Source organism: Sinocyclocheilus grahami, unplaced genomic scaffold, assembly GCF_001515645.1.
Source record: "Sinocyclocheilus grahami isolate Dianchi unplaced genomic scaffold, SAMN03320097.WGS_v1.1 scaffold981.1, whole genome shotgun sequence".
Classification (NCBI taxonomy): Eukaryota; Metazoa; Chordata; class Actinopteri; order Cypriniformes; family Cyprinidae; genus Sinocyclocheilus; species Sinocyclocheilus grahami.
In genome coordinates this window covers 61,394-79,349 of record NW_015506160.1, presented here as the reverse complement: position 1 = coordinate 79,349, position 17,956 = coordinate 61,394, and the positions used below count along the sequence as shown (strand labels likewise).

Below are 17,956 nucleotides of genomic sequence, written 5' to 3'. Positions count from 1 at the left end.
CCCCCCCCCCCCCCAATCATATAGTGATACAATTATTGTGATATCAAAATGAAGAGAAAAAAAATTAAAGTTTAGCATAATTTTTTATTAAAATAATTAACAAATATACATTTTTAACTTCTCCATTTGCTACTAATATGTGAATACATTTTGTTCACCAAACCAAAGTCATGTGGTGAGACTAACATGCAGAAAAAAAATTATTATATCACAGAGACCCCTGCATGATTGTGTGTCAAGATTAATAATTCTGTCAAAATATCAGATAATCTGATTTTTTAAAGGCAAGGGTAGTTCAGGTTTAAAATCTGGAAAATGATTGATATTTTTAAATGAATAATTCATGATATACATAAAGATAATTTTTACTTTAAAACGTACATTTAAATTTTAAGTATTTATTTATATTTTTTTATGAGTAGACTCGCATGTATTCAAAGTGTTCGGAAAATCATCATATCAGTCCATCACTTCAGTTATTACATTGTTGCATGTTTTTGCAGAGGGAGATCCAGAAACTTTATGAAACCAAGTCTTTCGTGTTCCTGGGCTGCGGGAGGACAGTGGACGACACCACCTTCCAGGCACTGTTTCTCGAGGCGGTCAAACACAAGTCCGACCTTGAGCATTTCATGCTGGTGCGGCGAGAGGACGTGGGAGAATTCAAGAAGCTCCGAGACAACATGCTGGACAAGGGCATTAAGGTCATCTCGTACGGCAACGAATACGCCGACCTGCCAGAGTACTTTGAACGACTGGCCAATGAGATTTGCAACCGGGATGTGGTGACCAATGGCTGGGGTAAGTTGTCTTCACTATTTAGATATGTTACATACAACTGATGTTTTTTCACTGATTCATTTGCTGGATTGATTCAGGATCTCCCATCTCACAAGGTGAAGAAAGTCAAAATGGCTTTACGACCCAGAAAAACCTCCTGCAAGGTTAGGACGGCTTTTTTGTTGGCACCTCAACCAGCTTGCATGCTAAAGGCAATTTGGGCATTTGACTGGAGCATGACCACATGTTTTTTCCTTTTCCCTTCTTTCCTTCAGTGCATGCTTCTAGAACGATAGAAACATGAATGCAGCACAAGGGCTTCTGTTGTTGTTCTCACCTTCCCACTGTATGAAATCAGCTGATGCGCATTGTTGTAACGAGATCTTCATTGTAGCTCTTCCTCTCTCCCTGTCCAGACTTCCACTCGTGACACAAGTGGCAGTCTGGGAACGTTTCCACAGCTCCGCTGCTCCCTTCCACTCGGATCTGGTATGACTAGATCTTCACGCACAGCAGACTCATTTTCTCATACTAAAACCGAGCGCCGCCAGTACTCGTCCGCTTCACACGGGAAAGGCGTGAGTAAAAGCACCACCAAGCAAACTGTGAACTCCTGCAACTCGGAAAATGTTTATGAAACTTCATGTGAGTGAGGGAAAAATATATATATATTTTTTTTAATGTGGTTTTAAGTGAAGTTGTGGACCAAGAATGATGTTCAGGACCAGTCTGATCTTAAACATGAGCTGTTAAATACCAAAACAGCTGAACAGGAGTTGTTTTAGCAATGCAGTCTCACTTCCCGTTTTTCACAACAGTAAATACACCAGCAATATTTAAATGGTCATTGTGTGAACCTCACAAAATTATCATGAAATGTCCATGTCATATTTCACCCCTAAATAACTGTGTGTGTGTGTGTGTGTGTGTATATATATATATATATATATATATATATATGTATGTGTATTTATACATTTTGTGACATTGTTTTTCTTACATTTAAACACTGCCCAACTTCAAATTCTGATTACGGTAATGTGAAAAATAATTATTATTGTGATATCAAAATGAAGAGAAAAAAAATTAAAGTTTAGCATAATTTTTTATTAAAATAATTAACAAATATACATTTTTAACTTCTGCATTTGCTACTAATATGTGAATACATTTTGTTCACCAAACCAAAGTCATGTGGTGAGACTAACATGCAGAAAAAAAATTATTATATCACAGAGACCCCTGCATGATTGTGTGTCAAGATTAATAATTCTGTCAAAATATCAGATAATCTGATTTTTTAAAGGCAAGGGTAGTTCAGGTTTAAAATCTGGAAAATGATTGATATTTTTAAATGAATAATTCATGATATACATAAAGATAATTTTTACTTTAAAACGTACATTTAAATTTTAAGTATTTATTTATATTTTTTTATGAGTAGACTCGCATGTATTCAAAGTGTTCGGAAAATCATCATATCAGTCCATCACTTCAGTTATTACATTGTTGCATGTTTTTGCAGAGGGAGATCCAGAAACTTTATGAAACCAAGTCTTTCGTGTTCCTGGGCTGCGGGAGGACAGTGGACGACACCACCTTCCAGGCACTGTTTCTCGAGGCGGTCAAACACAAGTCCGACCTTGAGCATTTCATGCTGGTGCGGCGAGAGGACGTGGGAGAATTCAAGAAGCTCCGAGACAACATGCTGGACAAGGGCATTAAGGTCATCTCGTACGGCAACGAATACGCCGACCTGCCAGAGTACTTTGAACGACTGGCCAATGAGATTTGCAACCGGGATGTGGTGACCAATGGCTGGGGTAAGTTGTCTTCACTATTTAGATATGTTACATACAACTGATGTGTTTTTTCACTGATTCATTTGCTGGATTGATTCAGGATCTCCCATCTCACAAGGCGAAGAAAGTCAAAATGGCTTTACGACCCAGAAAAACCTCCTGCAAGGTTAGGACGGCTTTTGTGTTGGCACCTCAACCAGCTTGCATGCTAAAGGCAATTTGGGCATTTGACTGGAGCATGACCACATGTTCTTTCCTTCAGTGCATGCTTCTAGAACGATAGAAACATGAATGCAGCACAAGGGCTTCTGTTGTTGTTCTCACCTTCCCACTGTATGAAATCAGCTGATGCGCATTGTTGTAACGAGATCTTCATTGTAGCTCTTCCTCTCTCCCTGTCCAGACTTCCACTCGTGACACAAGTGGCAGTCTGGGAACGTTTCCACAGCTCCGCTGCTCCCTTCCGCTCGGATCTGGTATGACTAGATCTTCACGCACAGCAGACTCATTTTCTCATACTAAAACCGAGCGCCGCCAGTACTCGTCCGCTTCACACGGGAAAGGCGTGAGTAAAAGCACCACCAAGCAAACTGTGAACTCCTGCAACTCGGAAAATGTTTATGAAACTTCATGTGAGTGAGGGAGAAATATATATATTTTTTAATGTGGTTTTAAGTGAAGTTGTGGACCAAGAATGATGTTCAGGACCAGTCTGATCTTAAACATGAGCTGTTAAATACCAAAACAGCTGAACAGGAGTTGTTTTAGCAATGCAGTTTCACTTCCCGTTTTTCACAACAGTAAATACACCAGCAATATTTAAATGGTCATTGTGTGAACCTCACAAAATTATCATGAAATGTCCATGTCATATTTCACCCCTAAATAACTGTGTGTGTGTGTGTGTGTGTGTATATATATATATATATATATATATATATATGTATGTGTATTTATACATTTTGTGACATTGTTTTTCTTACATTTAAACACTGCCCAACTTCAAATTCTGATTACGGTAATGTGAAAAATAATTTCTGTAAAAAAAAAAAAAAAATGTTTTACTGTTTACATAGTACAGTACAATTCTGTTTAATGATATCATTTGCTGTACTGAATAATGAATTAAAATACTGATTTTAATAAAATGTAGTTTATTACTTTTGCAAATAATTTTTGCAAACAACAAAAAGCGATGCTGTATATACACTCACACAAAATCTAATTTTGACTTTTTGACTCACAGTATCTCACCTTTTTTCCTCACAATTTTAACAAAAAAGTCAGAATTGCAAGATAAAACCTCAAAATTGCGAGATATATGCTTGTTATTCTAAGAAATGTTAGATATAAACTCGCAAATGCAGGAAAATAAATCAGAATGGCAAGATAACCTTTTAAATTTTTTATTCTGTGGCAGAAACTAGATTCCATATACAGTATTGTGAGAATTACAGTATACAGAAATGTGATGTACACTTAGTATTCTAAGAAAAAAAGTCACATTTGTTAGAAAAAAGTTGCAGTTACTTTAAAAAAAATTTTTTTTTATTCTGTTGTGGAAGCTTCCATATACAGTATACACACACACAGTTCTATTGGTTGAAATATGACTCTGACCATTTCTTTTATTACTAAATCTGTCCTGTAAGGAGGAGGAAATGCAATAAACACTTCGTTAGGGTGACTGAGGTGTGAATGAAAATTCATGTGATTTCTCAGGCTTTACTTAGAGAAGCATCTCCGCTTCCATGAATCTACTTGAACTTGTCACGAGATTAATAATGAGGAGAATGATATAATGCCATCATTCCTCTCAAGTTACACAGCTTTCAATACATTTTATTGCACTTCGACACTGACAGTTAGTCCCCATTTCTAGTTGTAAATGCTTGGTCGGTAAAAAGAAATGTAAACAGTCGTTTATAAACCTTTTGTATTTTAACTCCAGTGGTCCACGGTTTTATCATCTCTGTCCACAAATGTCTTTTAGGTATTTATAATGCTATTTTAAAATAAAGCATCTGTTTGGTACCAAATTTGCAGTGAATATGTTTTCAGGAATGACATCTACCCACCTTATTTTTTTTTAAAGTACAAGCGATAGCTGCCATTTGTAACTTGAATGTGCGAGACCTCCGGTGTCATCTGCTTCTGGTTACTCTAGCTGTCCAAAAACAGAATATAAATATACAGAATTGCTAGAGGTAAAAGAGAATTAAGAGGGAAAAAACATTTGAGAATTGAGATGGAAACTTGGAATTGTGAGAAAAAAAGTCAGAATTTTTGAGTTTATATCTTGCCATTCTGACATTTTCAAATTCAGAATGGCAAGAAAAGTCTGAATTGAGATGAAAAAGTCGCAGTTCAATTTTTTTTTCCCTGTGGCAGAAAAACAGGCTTCCACAGAATTCAGCATTGGTGAGAATAGCAGCGTAGGAAACAATTACGAACTACTAGTACCAAACAAGACACGTCATTACAAGCTATTATAGCAGCTTTATTTCAGAAATATTACACATTCTCAAAGTACAACAAATCTTCTCTATGAAGCTCTCCAGTCTTGCCATTGTGCTAGCGCAAATTAACACGAGGTGATCGAGAATTAAGACCTGACTTTGTTCTAAAATAAAAGGGCGTAGGGATCTGAAAGAAAAGATGGCAGTACAGTCACTAATGAATTAAAACAAATATGTAACTTCGTAGGGCTTCAGACAGTTTGGTATACGCAGCATTTTAGAACTCTTTGCTGAGGTGCCTTCAAACCTCAAGCACCAAACCTTACAATATCTTATAATACTTTTCATCTCCAGAGACATGAAAAGCCTGAGTATAAAAGGAAGAATGAGAAAAGGCAGCGTTTGCTCAGAATTGTTTTGGGAACAACAGCTAATGTAATGAGCTGAGGCACTATGGTAGTGATTTCATGAGAGTTTGGGTTGCTGGGCCATCATCTGAATGTACCTACATTAATCAAATAAAAAGTAGACAAAATAGATTTAGAATATATTATATATCTTTTATAACATTTGCGTAACATCGCAGTCCATCTTTTTTTGGGTGGGCAGAAAGTACAAGATCACTTATTCGTAGAGAACAGATGTGGAAAAGTGCAAAAATACTTTCCATTATCTCATTATTTAAATGAAACCCAAACCATTGCTGTCTGATTGGCTGTGTTGCATGTCAATCAAAAATGGTTGCTGAGGTGAGATCAAGTCAAATGATATTCCTTCCACTCAAACTGAAACACTTTTTTTTTTTTCTTGCTGGAACAAAACACAAGGAGGATCCTAAATATGAACTGAATTTCAGTTAAACCTGTAGGAAAGCAAAATGTCTGCATTCACGGGAAGCTGAGAGGGTCACAGGGTCTCATATCTAGCAGTAGCGAAACCGTTGCTGGAGCAGCAGAGGCAGGTCTTGTGGGTGGTGCATCTCAGGCCTTCATGAGCGCGCTGACCACAGCCCTGGCGTTGAGGCTGCGCAGGTCGCTGTATGTCTGCCCGGTGCCCACAAACACGATGGGCTGACCTGTGATGTAGGTCATGGAGATGGCAGCGCCCACCTACAGGAAACAATGTAGAGTTTCTCCTAACCAAGATTCATTTCATAAAAACTTCCAACTTGAAACTGTTAGGGTGTGTTCACGCTTGTAGTTCGGTTCGTTTGGTCCGGACCAAAAAGGAAAACAATACATTTGGTCCTGGTCCGCTTAGCGTTCACATTGGCATTTTTGACAGCGAACCTAAAGGCATAGTGATACGTTCACAACCTGATTGGTCGGCTTAAAGTTTAAGTCGAACACACCTAATGCCGTCTGCTGGAGTAAAAGGAAAACAATACATTTGGTCCTGGTCCGCTTAGCGTTCACATTGGCATTTTTGACAGCGAACCTTAAAGGCATAGTGATACGTTCACAACCTGATTGGTCGGCTTAAAGTTTAAGTCGAACACACCTAATGCCGTCTGCTGGAGTAAGCACGCTCATTCTTGCGCGTACATATCATTTTATTTTCACCACCTGCAAACAAAGGAGCTCATAAAAGGGACATTACCTCATAGTTGCTCCACGTTTGCCCTCTGCTCATTTTGTTTTGGTTACACCGCGTCGTCAAATCATGTCGCGCAACATCGCATCTTGTCCTTACTTCCTGTTTTTGGTTCGTTTAGAAGTATTTGGTGCGTGTTGCGTTCATATTTCATTCGAACCTCACCAGAGTTCGTTTGAAGCGGACCGAGACCCATCTTTTTAGCGGTCTCGGTCCGCTTGTTTGGTGCGCACCAGGGTTTGGATGGCAGCGTTCACACTTACTCAAACGAACCGCACTAACAGAGCAATCGCACCAGAGTTCGTTTTAATCAAACCAAACATGACAGGTGTGAACACACCCTTAGAAAGGCCATGAAAAAGGATCCTGGAGTCATACCTTGTCATCAATGGTGTCAAACTTGGTGAGAACGATGCCGTCGATGAGCCTGGGTTTGTCAGTCTTGGAATGATCAGCCAGCGCTTGATTAAATTTAACCTACAACAAAGCAGAAAACATCCACTACATCAACAATGACCTGGAATATTTCTGAAAAGCTCAGGACTGGTTTTCAGATATCAGTTTCCCACATGCAGATGGATACAATAGAAACAGAACAAGTGAGAGAGTGGTAACCATCATGAATATCCTGTGATAGCCCAGATATAGTTTCTAATTGGCTGAATTACACCATGTTAACTTATCCTTGTGTATGTTTGATTTAAAGATGCGTTCACGCCATATCGTAATTACCACTTGTGAACTGGGAGTTTTCTGAGAGCTACAACTTGTACCACTACCACCTGACCACCTCAGATTCATTGGGTGCTATGTTTAGGCATTGAAAGTGCTATAGTTCCGAGTCCAAGGGTGTGAACAGCTCCGAGTAGAATGTCATGTGTTGTCATCTCGAAATCACAGTAATTACGACATGGCGTGAATGCAGCATAAGTCTCTCAGTGTTATTATACATAGATGTTGCCATGTTGTACCTGTTACTTTTCTCAAAGTAGTTCAAACGGACCAATCCATTTTTGTTATTATATAGCTTGGGGTCTGTGCGATTATTTATTTATTTTATTTGTTTGTTTTTGATGTTTGCTTACCGTGGCTGCGTGTATTTGAGCAAAAATACAATAAAAACTAATATTGTGAAATATCATTACAATTTAAAATATTTTTTTTGTATTTTAAACAATAAAAACCTATATCGACAAAAAAAAAATTAAAGTCAAAAACAACAAAATGACAACTTCAATTCAAAATAAAATGAAAACAAAATATAAAAATAATTCAAAATATGAATAAAACCTATAATAGTATCTCAAGAATACTAAAATAACACTGCTTCAGTCTTCAGTGACGCATGATCCTTCAGAAATCATTCTAATATGCTGATTTGATGCTCATAAAACATTTCTTAATATTATCAATGTTGAAAATGGTTTTTACTGCTTAATATTCAGTGCAAACCATGACACACTTTTAGGATTCTTTGCATATAAAGTTAAAAAGAAGAGCATTTGTTTTAAATAGAGATGCACTGAAATGAAAACGGACCGAAAATTCTTTGTAATTATTTATTTTATTAAATGATATAAAGTATATTTGTACTTTTGTTTTTCTCTTTCGGACGAAAACCAAAAATGCCATTTTCGGCCAATAATTTTCACGGCCGAAATTTCGGTGCATCCCTAATTTTAAATATAAATCTTATGTAAGATTATAAATGTGTTTACTGTAATTTCGATAAATTGAATGCATCCTTGTTGAATAAAGGTATCAATTTCTATTTAAAAAAAGAAACCCTGTCTAAAGTCATAATTTGGTCACTTTCACGGCATTCTTTCGATCTTCCTTGAAAGACACAAGTGTACATTTTGGAACAATATCCTGGCCACAATTTTCAATTGAATTTAAGTGGAAGCAGAATTTACTGAATTTGTAACAGCCCATTATTTTAGTATATAAACGGCTCTCTGAGACATCAAGCACTACCTAGTTCAAAAGCACTTTTTATTGTCCAGAAACATTTGTTGGCCAAAGATGGATACTTCATATGACACATTATGAAGCAGTGCCATCTACAGGCCTTATGTGTCATTACACCTACCAGCTGATCCACAGCCTCATTTCCCACCAGCGCTTCTCCCACAAACAGGACCAGGTCCGGGGTGTTGACCGTGATCAGCTTTGCCAGAGCCGTCATCAGAGGACCGTTATCCTGCATCCGGCCGGCGGTATCGATCAGCACCACGTCAAAGCCCTGGTTACGAGCTGCAGAGAGAGAGAGACGTGTTAACAGATGAATCCTTGTGAAGTTTCATTTCTTCTATAATCACATGGTTTTCTTTTTACCAAAGGCGATAGCCTCCATGGCGATCCCAGCAGCATCCTTGCCATAGCCCTTCTCGAAGAGCTGTACGGCGGGCTGCCCTCCGTGCTTCTCAGGGGGGTGCAGAGAGTTCAGACGGCGCTGATGAGTCCTCAGCTGCTCCACGGCTCCCGCGCGGAAGGTGTCACAGGCTGCGATGAGCACCGTGAAGCCGTTCTCGATCAGCCAATAAGAGATCTGTACCAAAAAAAAAAAACATGTCACATGACCTATGATCTCTATATTATATTCAACATTGCTGTTCAAGAAACATTTCTTATTATCAATGTTGAAAACAGTTGTGCTGCTTAATAATTTTAAATATTTATGATTTCATGTTTAAAAAAAAAAAAAGAGAGATACGTTTAATTTAGAAAAGACGCATTAAATTCATGTTACAAAAAAGTTTATTTCAAATAAATGCTGTTCTTTTGAGCTTTCTATTTATCCAAGAATCCTGAAAATGTTTCATGGTTTCCATAAATATATTAAGCATCAAAAACGGTTTACAACATTGATGATAATGAGAACCATTATTAATAGTTGAGCACCAATAATAATTGATCATAACTGAGCTCCAAATCAAATTAGATTGATTTCTGAAGGATCATGTGACAGTGAAGACTAAAGAAATAATGCTGAAAATTCAGTTTTGCATCACAGGAATAAACTACATTTTAAAATGTATTAAAATAGGAAACATTTCTTTGAAATTGTAATAATATTATTTCACAATATTACGGTTTTTACAGTATTTTTGATTTAAGTTCTCGAACAGCAAATAAGAAATATGTACCAAAAAAAAAAAACATGTCACATGACCTATGATCTCTATATTATATTCAACATTGCTGTTCAAGAAACATTTCTTATTATCAATGTTGAAAACAGTTGTGCTGCTTAATAATTTTAAATATTTATGATTTCATGTTTAAAAAAAAAAAAAAAGAGAGATACGTTTAATTTACAAAAGACGCATTAAATTCATGTTACAAAAAAAGTTTTTCAAATAAATGCTGTTCTTTTGAGCTTTCTATTTATCCAAGAATCCTGAAAATGTTTCATGGTTCCATAAATATATTAAGCATCAAAAACGGTTTACAACATTGATGATAATGAGAACCATTATTAATAGTTGAGCACCAATAATAATTGATCATAACTGAGCTCCAAATCAAATTAGATTGATTTCTGAAGGATCATGTGACAGTGAAGACTAAAGAAATAATGCTGAAAATTCAGTTTTGCATCACAGGAATAAACTACATTTTAAAATGTATTAAAATAGGAAACATTTCTTTGAAATTGTAATAATATTATTTCACAATATTACGGTTTTTACAGTATTTTTGATTTAATAAATGCAGCCTTGTTGAGAATGAGACTTCTTTCAAAAACATTAAAAACCATAAACTTTTTACAGTTGGCATGAAACCAGAAAACATACAAATTCTCAACTGCATATACATTTTTCTTTTTCATTTCAAGCGCTTCTTAACAAAAGTAAATTTCCAGTTATTCCACACCGTAAATTTCTATTGGGTAATTTCAAGAATTTGAAGAACCATGTGAGTTTTGTTTGTTTTTGTTTTACCTTGGCGAGGTTGGTGGACTTGCCGACGCCGTTCACCCCACAGAAGGTGATGACGAAGGGTTTGCGCTGAGAACGAGCCTCTAGCACGTCTCTCAAGATGTCCACACGCCGCTTGGGCTGCAAGATCTGCACCAGAGAGTCCTGCAGAGCCTGCTTTACTGTAGAGGCCACAGCTGGAGAGAAGGAGCCAGGAGAAGATTTAGAAGAGCTAAATAATCCAGGAAGGCCAGAAAGCAAGACAGAAGATAAACAGGTGTGTGGGAAAGCTCTTGTTTGGACGGGCTGTTCAGCAGCTGAGCGCTGTACTCACTGGTGAAAGTGCCCATGACTTTGCCTTCCAGTTTCTTGGCCACAGAGTTGCAGAGCTGGGAGGCGATTTCGGCTGCTACATTCTTGGCTAGAGAAACAAGAAGAGACAAACTGCAATTAGTTTGATCAAGTTATAACATAGGCTGTATACACAGTATATCAGCTAGTTTCTAGTTGTTTGTGATGAATGGAATCTTTAAGCATTATTTTGATCAGGCCCAAATCATTTAGACTTATTTGTGAACTTTTCAATTCAATTCATTAAAAAGAACTGACTGAAAAAAACAACTCACTCGTGAATCAAAAAAACGTTATGGCTCACGAGCAAGGTTTATAAAGATCAATAACTAGCTGTGGGGTTTTTAATCCCCAAATATGATCATCCTCATGTGAGATATTTTAAAAGGCAGCTATATATTTTCCATGTATAAATGCTGTGGAAGATTAATATTCTAAATGTGTAAAATTATATTTGGAAAATATTTTGTTTCCGTTATGCTTTTTTAAAAACCTATATTACTGTACTATTAGACGTAATTTTTATGTAAATAAATTAACTTAAAATTTGTATTTAATCGAATTTATTTATTTTAATCATTTTCTTTTATAAAAATAAAATACCTATAGTTTTTATACCTATAGTACTGTACAGTTGGTTGTACATATTTATATCATTTTTATTAAATCAAAATTTTCCTTATTTTAATCAGATTATTTTTGTTTTTTTTCTACATATATTGTGCTGTTAGATTTGTTTATTCATCAAATTTTATTTAAAATTATTAATTGTAATCATTTTTAAATCAATTTTATTCCACTTTTGTTGCATGTATTATTAATTTATATCATTTTTATGCATTTTAATCTATTTTTATTTGACTTTTTATTTTATATTTCACAATATGCTTCTTTTACTGTACTGTTAAACTTATTCATTTATATCAATTTTACTATTTAAGACATTTTTATTTTATTCAAATGTTTTTTAAACAATTTTATTACACATTTTCAACTATAATATCTTATTTTAAGTTATATAATTTATATCAATTTTTATTTACAGCTCTCCAAAGCTCTTCCCGCCCATATCCCACACCCGCTTCATCTTCCCCTTTGGCTTCTGGGGTTTAGGGGACTTACTGTACAATACATTTAAATTGACATTTAATCATTTAGCGGATGCTTTTATCCAAAGCAACTTACAAATGAAATACAACAAAATAAAAACTTGTGAATGATACTAAAATGTGATACTATTATATAGTTTTTTTAATATTTAGAATTTTTATATTTTCACTTTAAATTTTAGTTAAAGTTTTAAAACGTATTTTGTTGTGTGTTTGACATTTTTATTAGATTCATTTTTTTAATTTAATAGTTTACCATTTTAGTATTTTAACTTAAACGAAAATTAGAAATGTTGCTTTGCTAACTAGTTGAAATGTATTATTATTAATAATATTTTATGCTTATTTGATTTCAAGTTATTAATTTTTTTATGGTTTAAATGTATGTTAACATGACGACGACTGTACTAAAAACAGAAAAGTTTTTCCTTTGCATTTTTGAAAAGTTTCGCATATAGAGAACAATGTTATCAAAACGATCCCCATTCACACAGATCCACGAAAACAACTAAAAACGCTGTATTATCCATGCCAGGCCAGTAGGTGGCGATGTCACTTTGTAAAAAAAAACACTACGCGCCTACAAATATACCTATAAGCCGGGTTTCCATCCAAAGTTGCGAATTTAACTTATGCTCAAAACTGGAATATCGCATAAAACATTTGCGAACAAGCATTGTTTCCATCCAACAAGTCAAAGAGAACTAAATTGTCACTTCCTGATAAACTGGCACTATAAATCACTAAGAAAAGTAGGAGAATATAATCATTTTCATATATAATAAATGACTTGCGCCTCAGAGCGAGCAGACGAAACACAATGAATGCGGTCATTGCTTTCGGAGGTGGATGCTGCTGTTTGGGAACGCAGTCGTGCAAGACATTTCTGGGAGGCAATTATACAGAAATACTTTGACGACAAGACTTTGCTTGTGTATTTCCGAATGACCATAACAACATTTCAGATGCTGTGAATGAGATCGGTCCGCAGGTTAGTCAGGTTTTGCCGGCCCATAGCACAGTCACATGACTTTTTTTGATGCGCTTGGAGGAATTTATTCGCAAAATGCATTTTCATCTCCCATTATTCTCATCAATCCTTTTTCACACAAGTCAAAAACCACCTCAAGCCAGCGTAAAAACTTTTTTGCGAATTAAAGGGTTACTCCACCCCAAAATTAAAATGGTCTTTAATCACTTTCCCCCCATGTCGTTCCAAACCCGTAAAAGCTTCGTTCGTCTTCGGAACACAATTTAAGTTATTTTGGATGAAAACCGGGAGGCTTGTGACTGTCCCATTGACTGCCAAGTAACTTACACTGTCAAGGTCCAGAAAAGTATGAAAGACATCGTCAGAATAGTCCATCTGCCATCAGTGGTTCAACCGTAACGTTATGAAGCGACGAGAATACTTTTTGTACGCGAAGAAAACAAAAATAACAACTTTATTCAACAATTCGTCTCCTCTGTGTCTCTCTGCATCACCGTAGCGCCATTTTGGAGAATATGCGCTGAACGCAAACTGCGTACGCTCTTCTGTGTCAGCCGTGACACAAGGATACGTTTTCTACGTGTATTTACGCTTTGATTTGAACGAAAACTGTGCATCCGTGCAGCGCGGCTAACATACAATAGCGTACGCTGCTTGCATTCAGCGCATATTCTCCAAAATGGTGATGCAGAGAGACACAGAGGAGACGAATTGTTGAATAAAGTTGTTATTTTTGTTTTCTTCGCGTACAAAAAGTATTCTCGTCGCTTCATAACGTTACGGTTGAACTACTGATGGACTATTCTGACGATGTCTTTCATACTTTTCTGGACCTTGACAGTGTAATTTACTTGGCAGGCAATGGGACAGTCACAAGCCTCCCGGTTTTCATCCAAAATATCCTAAATTGTGTTCCGAAGATGAACGAAGCTTTTACGGGTTTGGAACGACATGGGGGGGAAAGTAATTAATGACAAAATTTTCATTTTGGGGTGGAGTATCCCTTTAAGGGATTTGAATTCGAAATTTGGCGTTTCCATCACTCGTGTGATACTTCAAAATGCGCATTAAAATAGGGTGATGGAAACAGCTATACACTGAACACGTAATATGCATGTGCACGACGTCACTGTTTTCACAAATTCATGTTTTTGTAGTTTACACAGAGATGATACCGTTTTCAAAAACTTGCACTTTGAAACTCATTTTCAAAAGTTTCTGTTTTCAGTAAATGAACGGCCTAAAGAGGTTTTTGTTGAATAAGGTATCGTGTAAACACCCCCTTAGTTAATGATAACAACCCTGCTTTAAAAATCATCTTTAGTCAGGATAAATTATTATAACTATGTAATCAGATGACCAATATGTTGGTTTAAGTGATTTAGTGAAAGCCATGTTGAGATCTGTGACACCCATATGGCCCACAATTCAAAAGTAGGGCCTCATTTGCCACAAACAAAGCTTTTTCTCACAATTCAGTGTCTTACCTGGACTTTTCTGGCTTTCCGCCACCCAACTGCTTGCTGATGAACTTGGCACGGTTCCTCTCGATAATCTCCTCTTGGGTCAGGCCCTCGTTTCCATTCTCCACAGCTTTTTTCGAGGCAGTCTGTGAGGCAGCTTTAGCCTGATCCCCTCCTGATTCAGCTGAAGAGAAGAAATGAAAGAACGGTTATATTAACAAACCTATAGCTTCGGAAGAGCCACTGGCTCTCGTAGGTGGTTTCCTTTATTAATCCTCTCTCACATTTCTCACCCTCCTTTTTGGCATTTTTACTTTTCTTGCCTCCTTGCTCCTTGCTTTTGTCTCCATCTTTTGTCTCAATCATAGACTTCACAGTTTTCTGGGATTTCTGGGACTCATTGAAAGTCCTCATAGAGACGGAGGCCTTGGCTTTGCTGCTGCCCTCTGCCTCCCTGCAAAACACACCCATCATATAATGATGATGCCTAGAGTTTAAGTGCTGAAAATAATATAACAATGTGGACACAGCTCTGTTTCTACTGGTAATTCTTCAGTTATTTTGATCCTTTTGAAAGGTTTAGCTTTAGTGTGTAAAATTATTTTTTCAGACAATAAATGCTTTTTTAGGTCTAGCTCACCGCAGAAGTCTGCGGAAGTCATCTCCAAACTCAAAATTATTGAGCAGAAACTTTAGGGCGCCTCTCTGCTCCAGCTCATTCTTGTATCGATCTCTGAAGTGCAGCTGGACATCATCTATGAACTTGTCCACATACGTCAGCGTCAGGATCTTTTGAAAACCCACCTGAGACGGCAGAAGCACACAATCAGACATACGGACAGCTGAGTCATGGGACACTGACTGATCTGAAGAAGCACATTATTTGCATTGAAAGGAGGAAAATAAGCACTCACCACAAACACAAGCTCAAACTCATTGTCCAGCTTGCATTTAAGACTGAGGGCATTGTGGGTGAAGGAGTTATTGCCACTCCTCTCCTGCAAATGGAGAGGCAAAAAACAAACATTCAACTTCAAATATGTCTTAACATACATGTTGCTATAATCTAAATCTGAAATTTCATGATGAATCAAATGAAATGAAATGCTGTACTTGGCTGGAACACAGACCAAAAGTCGTTTTGAAGCGGTGGATTGCAATATAGACACTTGATGTGTTCTCATGCTAGATTCATTTGAAGTTAGATAATAGCTGATCAGGACTTTGTCATAATTGTCAGGACTTTTTTCCTCTGAATTGTGAGCTATTGAAATATAATTGTGATAAAACAAACTGATATAACAATTATTTTCTAATAATATGATATCATTTTATAAGAGTTATTATTATTTATAAGAAGACATACTAAACTTGATTTGACAGTGTGCTATAAGCTATATTTTTTTATTGACTCTCACAAGCAATTACATTTTTAGTGTTCTTTAAAGAATTCAAATATATATATATATCAATATCTTGAAAACTAGATAGATATACATACATTTATGAATATGGGTCAAAGACGTTAAGATGTCCGCATCAATCAGAAATGTACAAAAAAGTGATTATATGTCCATAGAAAGCACATTAAATATAAGTAAAGTGTCTACTATTAAGGTTTCAGATAAGTTTTTGAAAAATAAAATGTACAAATTTGGTTGAAATAATGTTACATTGTCATTCAGTGCGACACAATATTTATGTAAAAATTCAAACACGCTTATTCTGACCTGTACATATTAAAACATATAAAAGAATAAGCATTAAATATAAGTAAAGTGTCTACTATTAAGGTTTCAGATAAGTTTTTGAAAAATAAAATGTACAAATTTGGTTGAAATAATGTTACATTGTCATTCAGTGCGACACAATATTTATGTAAAAATTCAAACAACACGCTTATTCTGACCTGTACATATTAAAACATATAAAAGAATAAGGGAGCATATTCAATTTGATGCGTTTTAAATGAGTACTTACTGACAAATGGGCAAAACCTAATATTTTTTTATTGACTCTCACAAGCAATTACATTTTTAGTGTTCTTTAAAGAATTCAAATATATATATATATCAATATCTTGAAAACTAGATAGATATACATACATTTATGAATATGGGTCAAAGACGTTAAGATGTCCGCATCAATCAGAAATGTACAAAAAAGTGATTATATGTCCATAGAAAGCACATTAAATATAAGTAAAGTGTCTACTATTAAGGTTTCAGATAAGTTTTTGAAAAATAAAATGTACAAATTTGGTTGAAATAATGTTACATTGTCATTCAGTGCGACACAATATTTATGTAAAAATTCAAACACGCTTATTCTGACCTGTACATATTAAAACATATAAAAGAATAAGGGAGCATATTAAATTTGGTGCGTTTTAAATGAGTACTTACTGACAAATGGGCAAAACCTAGGATAGTGGGACATTTAAAAAATTACAACTAATTAGTATTTGGGGTTTAAGTAATTCGTTTTTTAATATATGTCATAAATTGATTTTTGTTGTAAATATGCCTGACAAGATTGTTACACTGAATTACATTTGAGTGGGTTTCTTCTGTAAATCAGGGGAAAACGTATGCTATTTAAATATAAAATTAAAAAGTATGAAAACTTTTTAATTTTGGGGGGGGGGGCAACAACAATTTAAAGCAGTATTACACTTATTGCTTTTATGCTTAAACCCTTTTTCCCATATACAATTTTGCAAGGAATAGTAATAAGATAATTATAAACAAAACATGAAAAGCGTCTACTTTGAGCTCTCTCTGGTTGTCTAGGCTGGTCCAACACGCACAAACTCCGACTCAAACGCATCTGTAAGTCAATATTCGAGCTATTTTACATCCTCCTACACAGCAACTACAGTCACCGACATCACCCCTCACAGCTCCGCCCGTGTGTTTGCTGGGCCGGACTGTTGCTACGCTGACTGGACGGGTTACCTGCAGGATGACGGCGCGGATGAGAGCGTTGACGGGCCCGGTGAAGGACTCGGCCACTCCGGCCCCCTGGAAACACCACAACACGATCCCCCCTTTACTGAAGATGGCGAAGAAGTCCAGCATCTTTGCCACTCACGAACGAGCCCAATACTACGAGGAACAGAACAAACACCGTTCAACATAAAACGAAAACGTGTAAAAAAAATAAAAATAAATAAATAAGTGCTCCAGAGTTGGCCCGCGCTCGAGTGAACGTGCGCAGCGCTGAATGAAGACTCGACGCACAATCAGACACGTCAGTGGCACAATGAGGAAGTGACGCAACGTCAGATTGGATCCACTAACGTTAAGTTAAGAAAATTCCGATTTTTGTAATGAATGCTTTAATTACGTTTTTAATCGATTTTTGATTTATGAATGCAGATTTACGTTTCTTAAAAATAATAAAAACCTCCAGGTGCATACGTCTAAAAAGTAACTTTTACTAATATACCGATTCTCCCATTTTTATACTATTAGATGTATATG

At 36.1% G+C, this 17,956-nt stretch overlaps 3 protein-coding genes across 8 annotated transcripts in view; 2 read left to right on the top strand and 1 right to left on the bottom strand.

Moving 5' to 3' along the window:
• Positions 1-1,790, top strand: part of LOC107565084 (protein FAM118B-like) — a 14,080-nt gene extending 12,290 nt beyond the window's left edge. For 4 of the 6 annotated variants that reach the window (XM_016250271.1, XM_016250269.1, XM_016250268.1 and 1 more), the window contains 3 exons: positions 504-801; positions 879-944; positions 1,197-1,790. In XM_016250271.1, coding sequence (XP_016105757.1) covers positions 504-801; positions 879-944; positions 1,197-1,210 — 378 coding nt within the window. In that variant the 3' untranslated portion in view covers positions 1,211-1,790. Of the gene's footprint in view, positions 1-503; positions 802-878; positions 950-1,196 lie in introns of those variants that run through there. The other 2 variants (XM_016250274.1, XM_016250273.1) reach the window with 2 other exon arrangements.
• Positions 1,791-1,972: 182 nt separating this feature from the next.
• On the top strand, positions 1,973-4,043 carry LOC107565083 (protein FAM118B-like). Its single transcript, XM_016250267.1, has 4 exons — positions 1,973-1,977; positions 2,308-2,603; positions 2,683-2,748; positions 2,986-4,043. Exons 1-4 carry the CDS (start codon positions 1,973-1,975, stop codon positions 2,997-2,999), a joined length of 381 nt encoding a protein of 126 aa, XP_016105753.1. The 3' UTR covers positions 3,000-4,043.
• A 1,018-nt stretch (positions 4,044-5,061) lies between these two features.
• On the bottom strand, positions 5,062-17,707 carry LOC107565095 (signal recognition particle receptor subunit alpha-like). The gene is made up of 12 exons (XM_016250293.1): positions 17,429-17,707; positions 15,386-15,469; positions 15,112-15,275; positions 14,765-14,925; positions 14,496-14,655; positions 11,952-12,029; positions 10,892-11,022; positions 10,582-10,754; positions 8,972-9,185; positions 8,727-8,890; positions 7,013-7,111; positions 5,062-6,150 (listed from the first exon to the last, which is right to left on the bottom strand). The coding sequence occupies exons 1-12, from the start codon at positions 17,549-17,551 to the stop codon at positions 6,022-6,024; spliced, it is 1,680 nt and encodes a 559-aa protein (XP_016105779.1). The 5' UTR covers positions 17,552-17,707; the 3' UTR covers positions 5,062-6,021.
• Positions 17,708-17,956: the final 249 nt, after the last annotated feature.

Bases quoted from the DNA above. Each gene is read 5' to 3' on its own strand.
- LOC107565083 (XM_016250267.1), top strand. The intron at 2,604-2,682 runs GTAAGTTGTCTT...GGATTGATTCAG, and splicing joins TGTGGTGACCAATGGCTGGG to GATCTCCCATCTCACAAGGC.
- LOC107565095 (XM_016250293.1), bottom strand. From the start codon at position 17,551: ATGCTGGACTTCTTCGCCATCTTCAGTAAAGGGGGGATCGTGTTGTGG. The intron at 14,656-14,764 runs GTGAGAAATGTG...TCTTCTCTTCAG, and splicing joins TAAAAATGCCAAAAAGGAGG to CTGAATCAGGAGGGGATCAG. The intron at 11,023-11,951 runs GTAAATAAAAAT...GCCTATGTTATA, and splicing joins GGGAAGAGCTTTGGAGAGCT to ACTTGATCAAACTAATTGCA.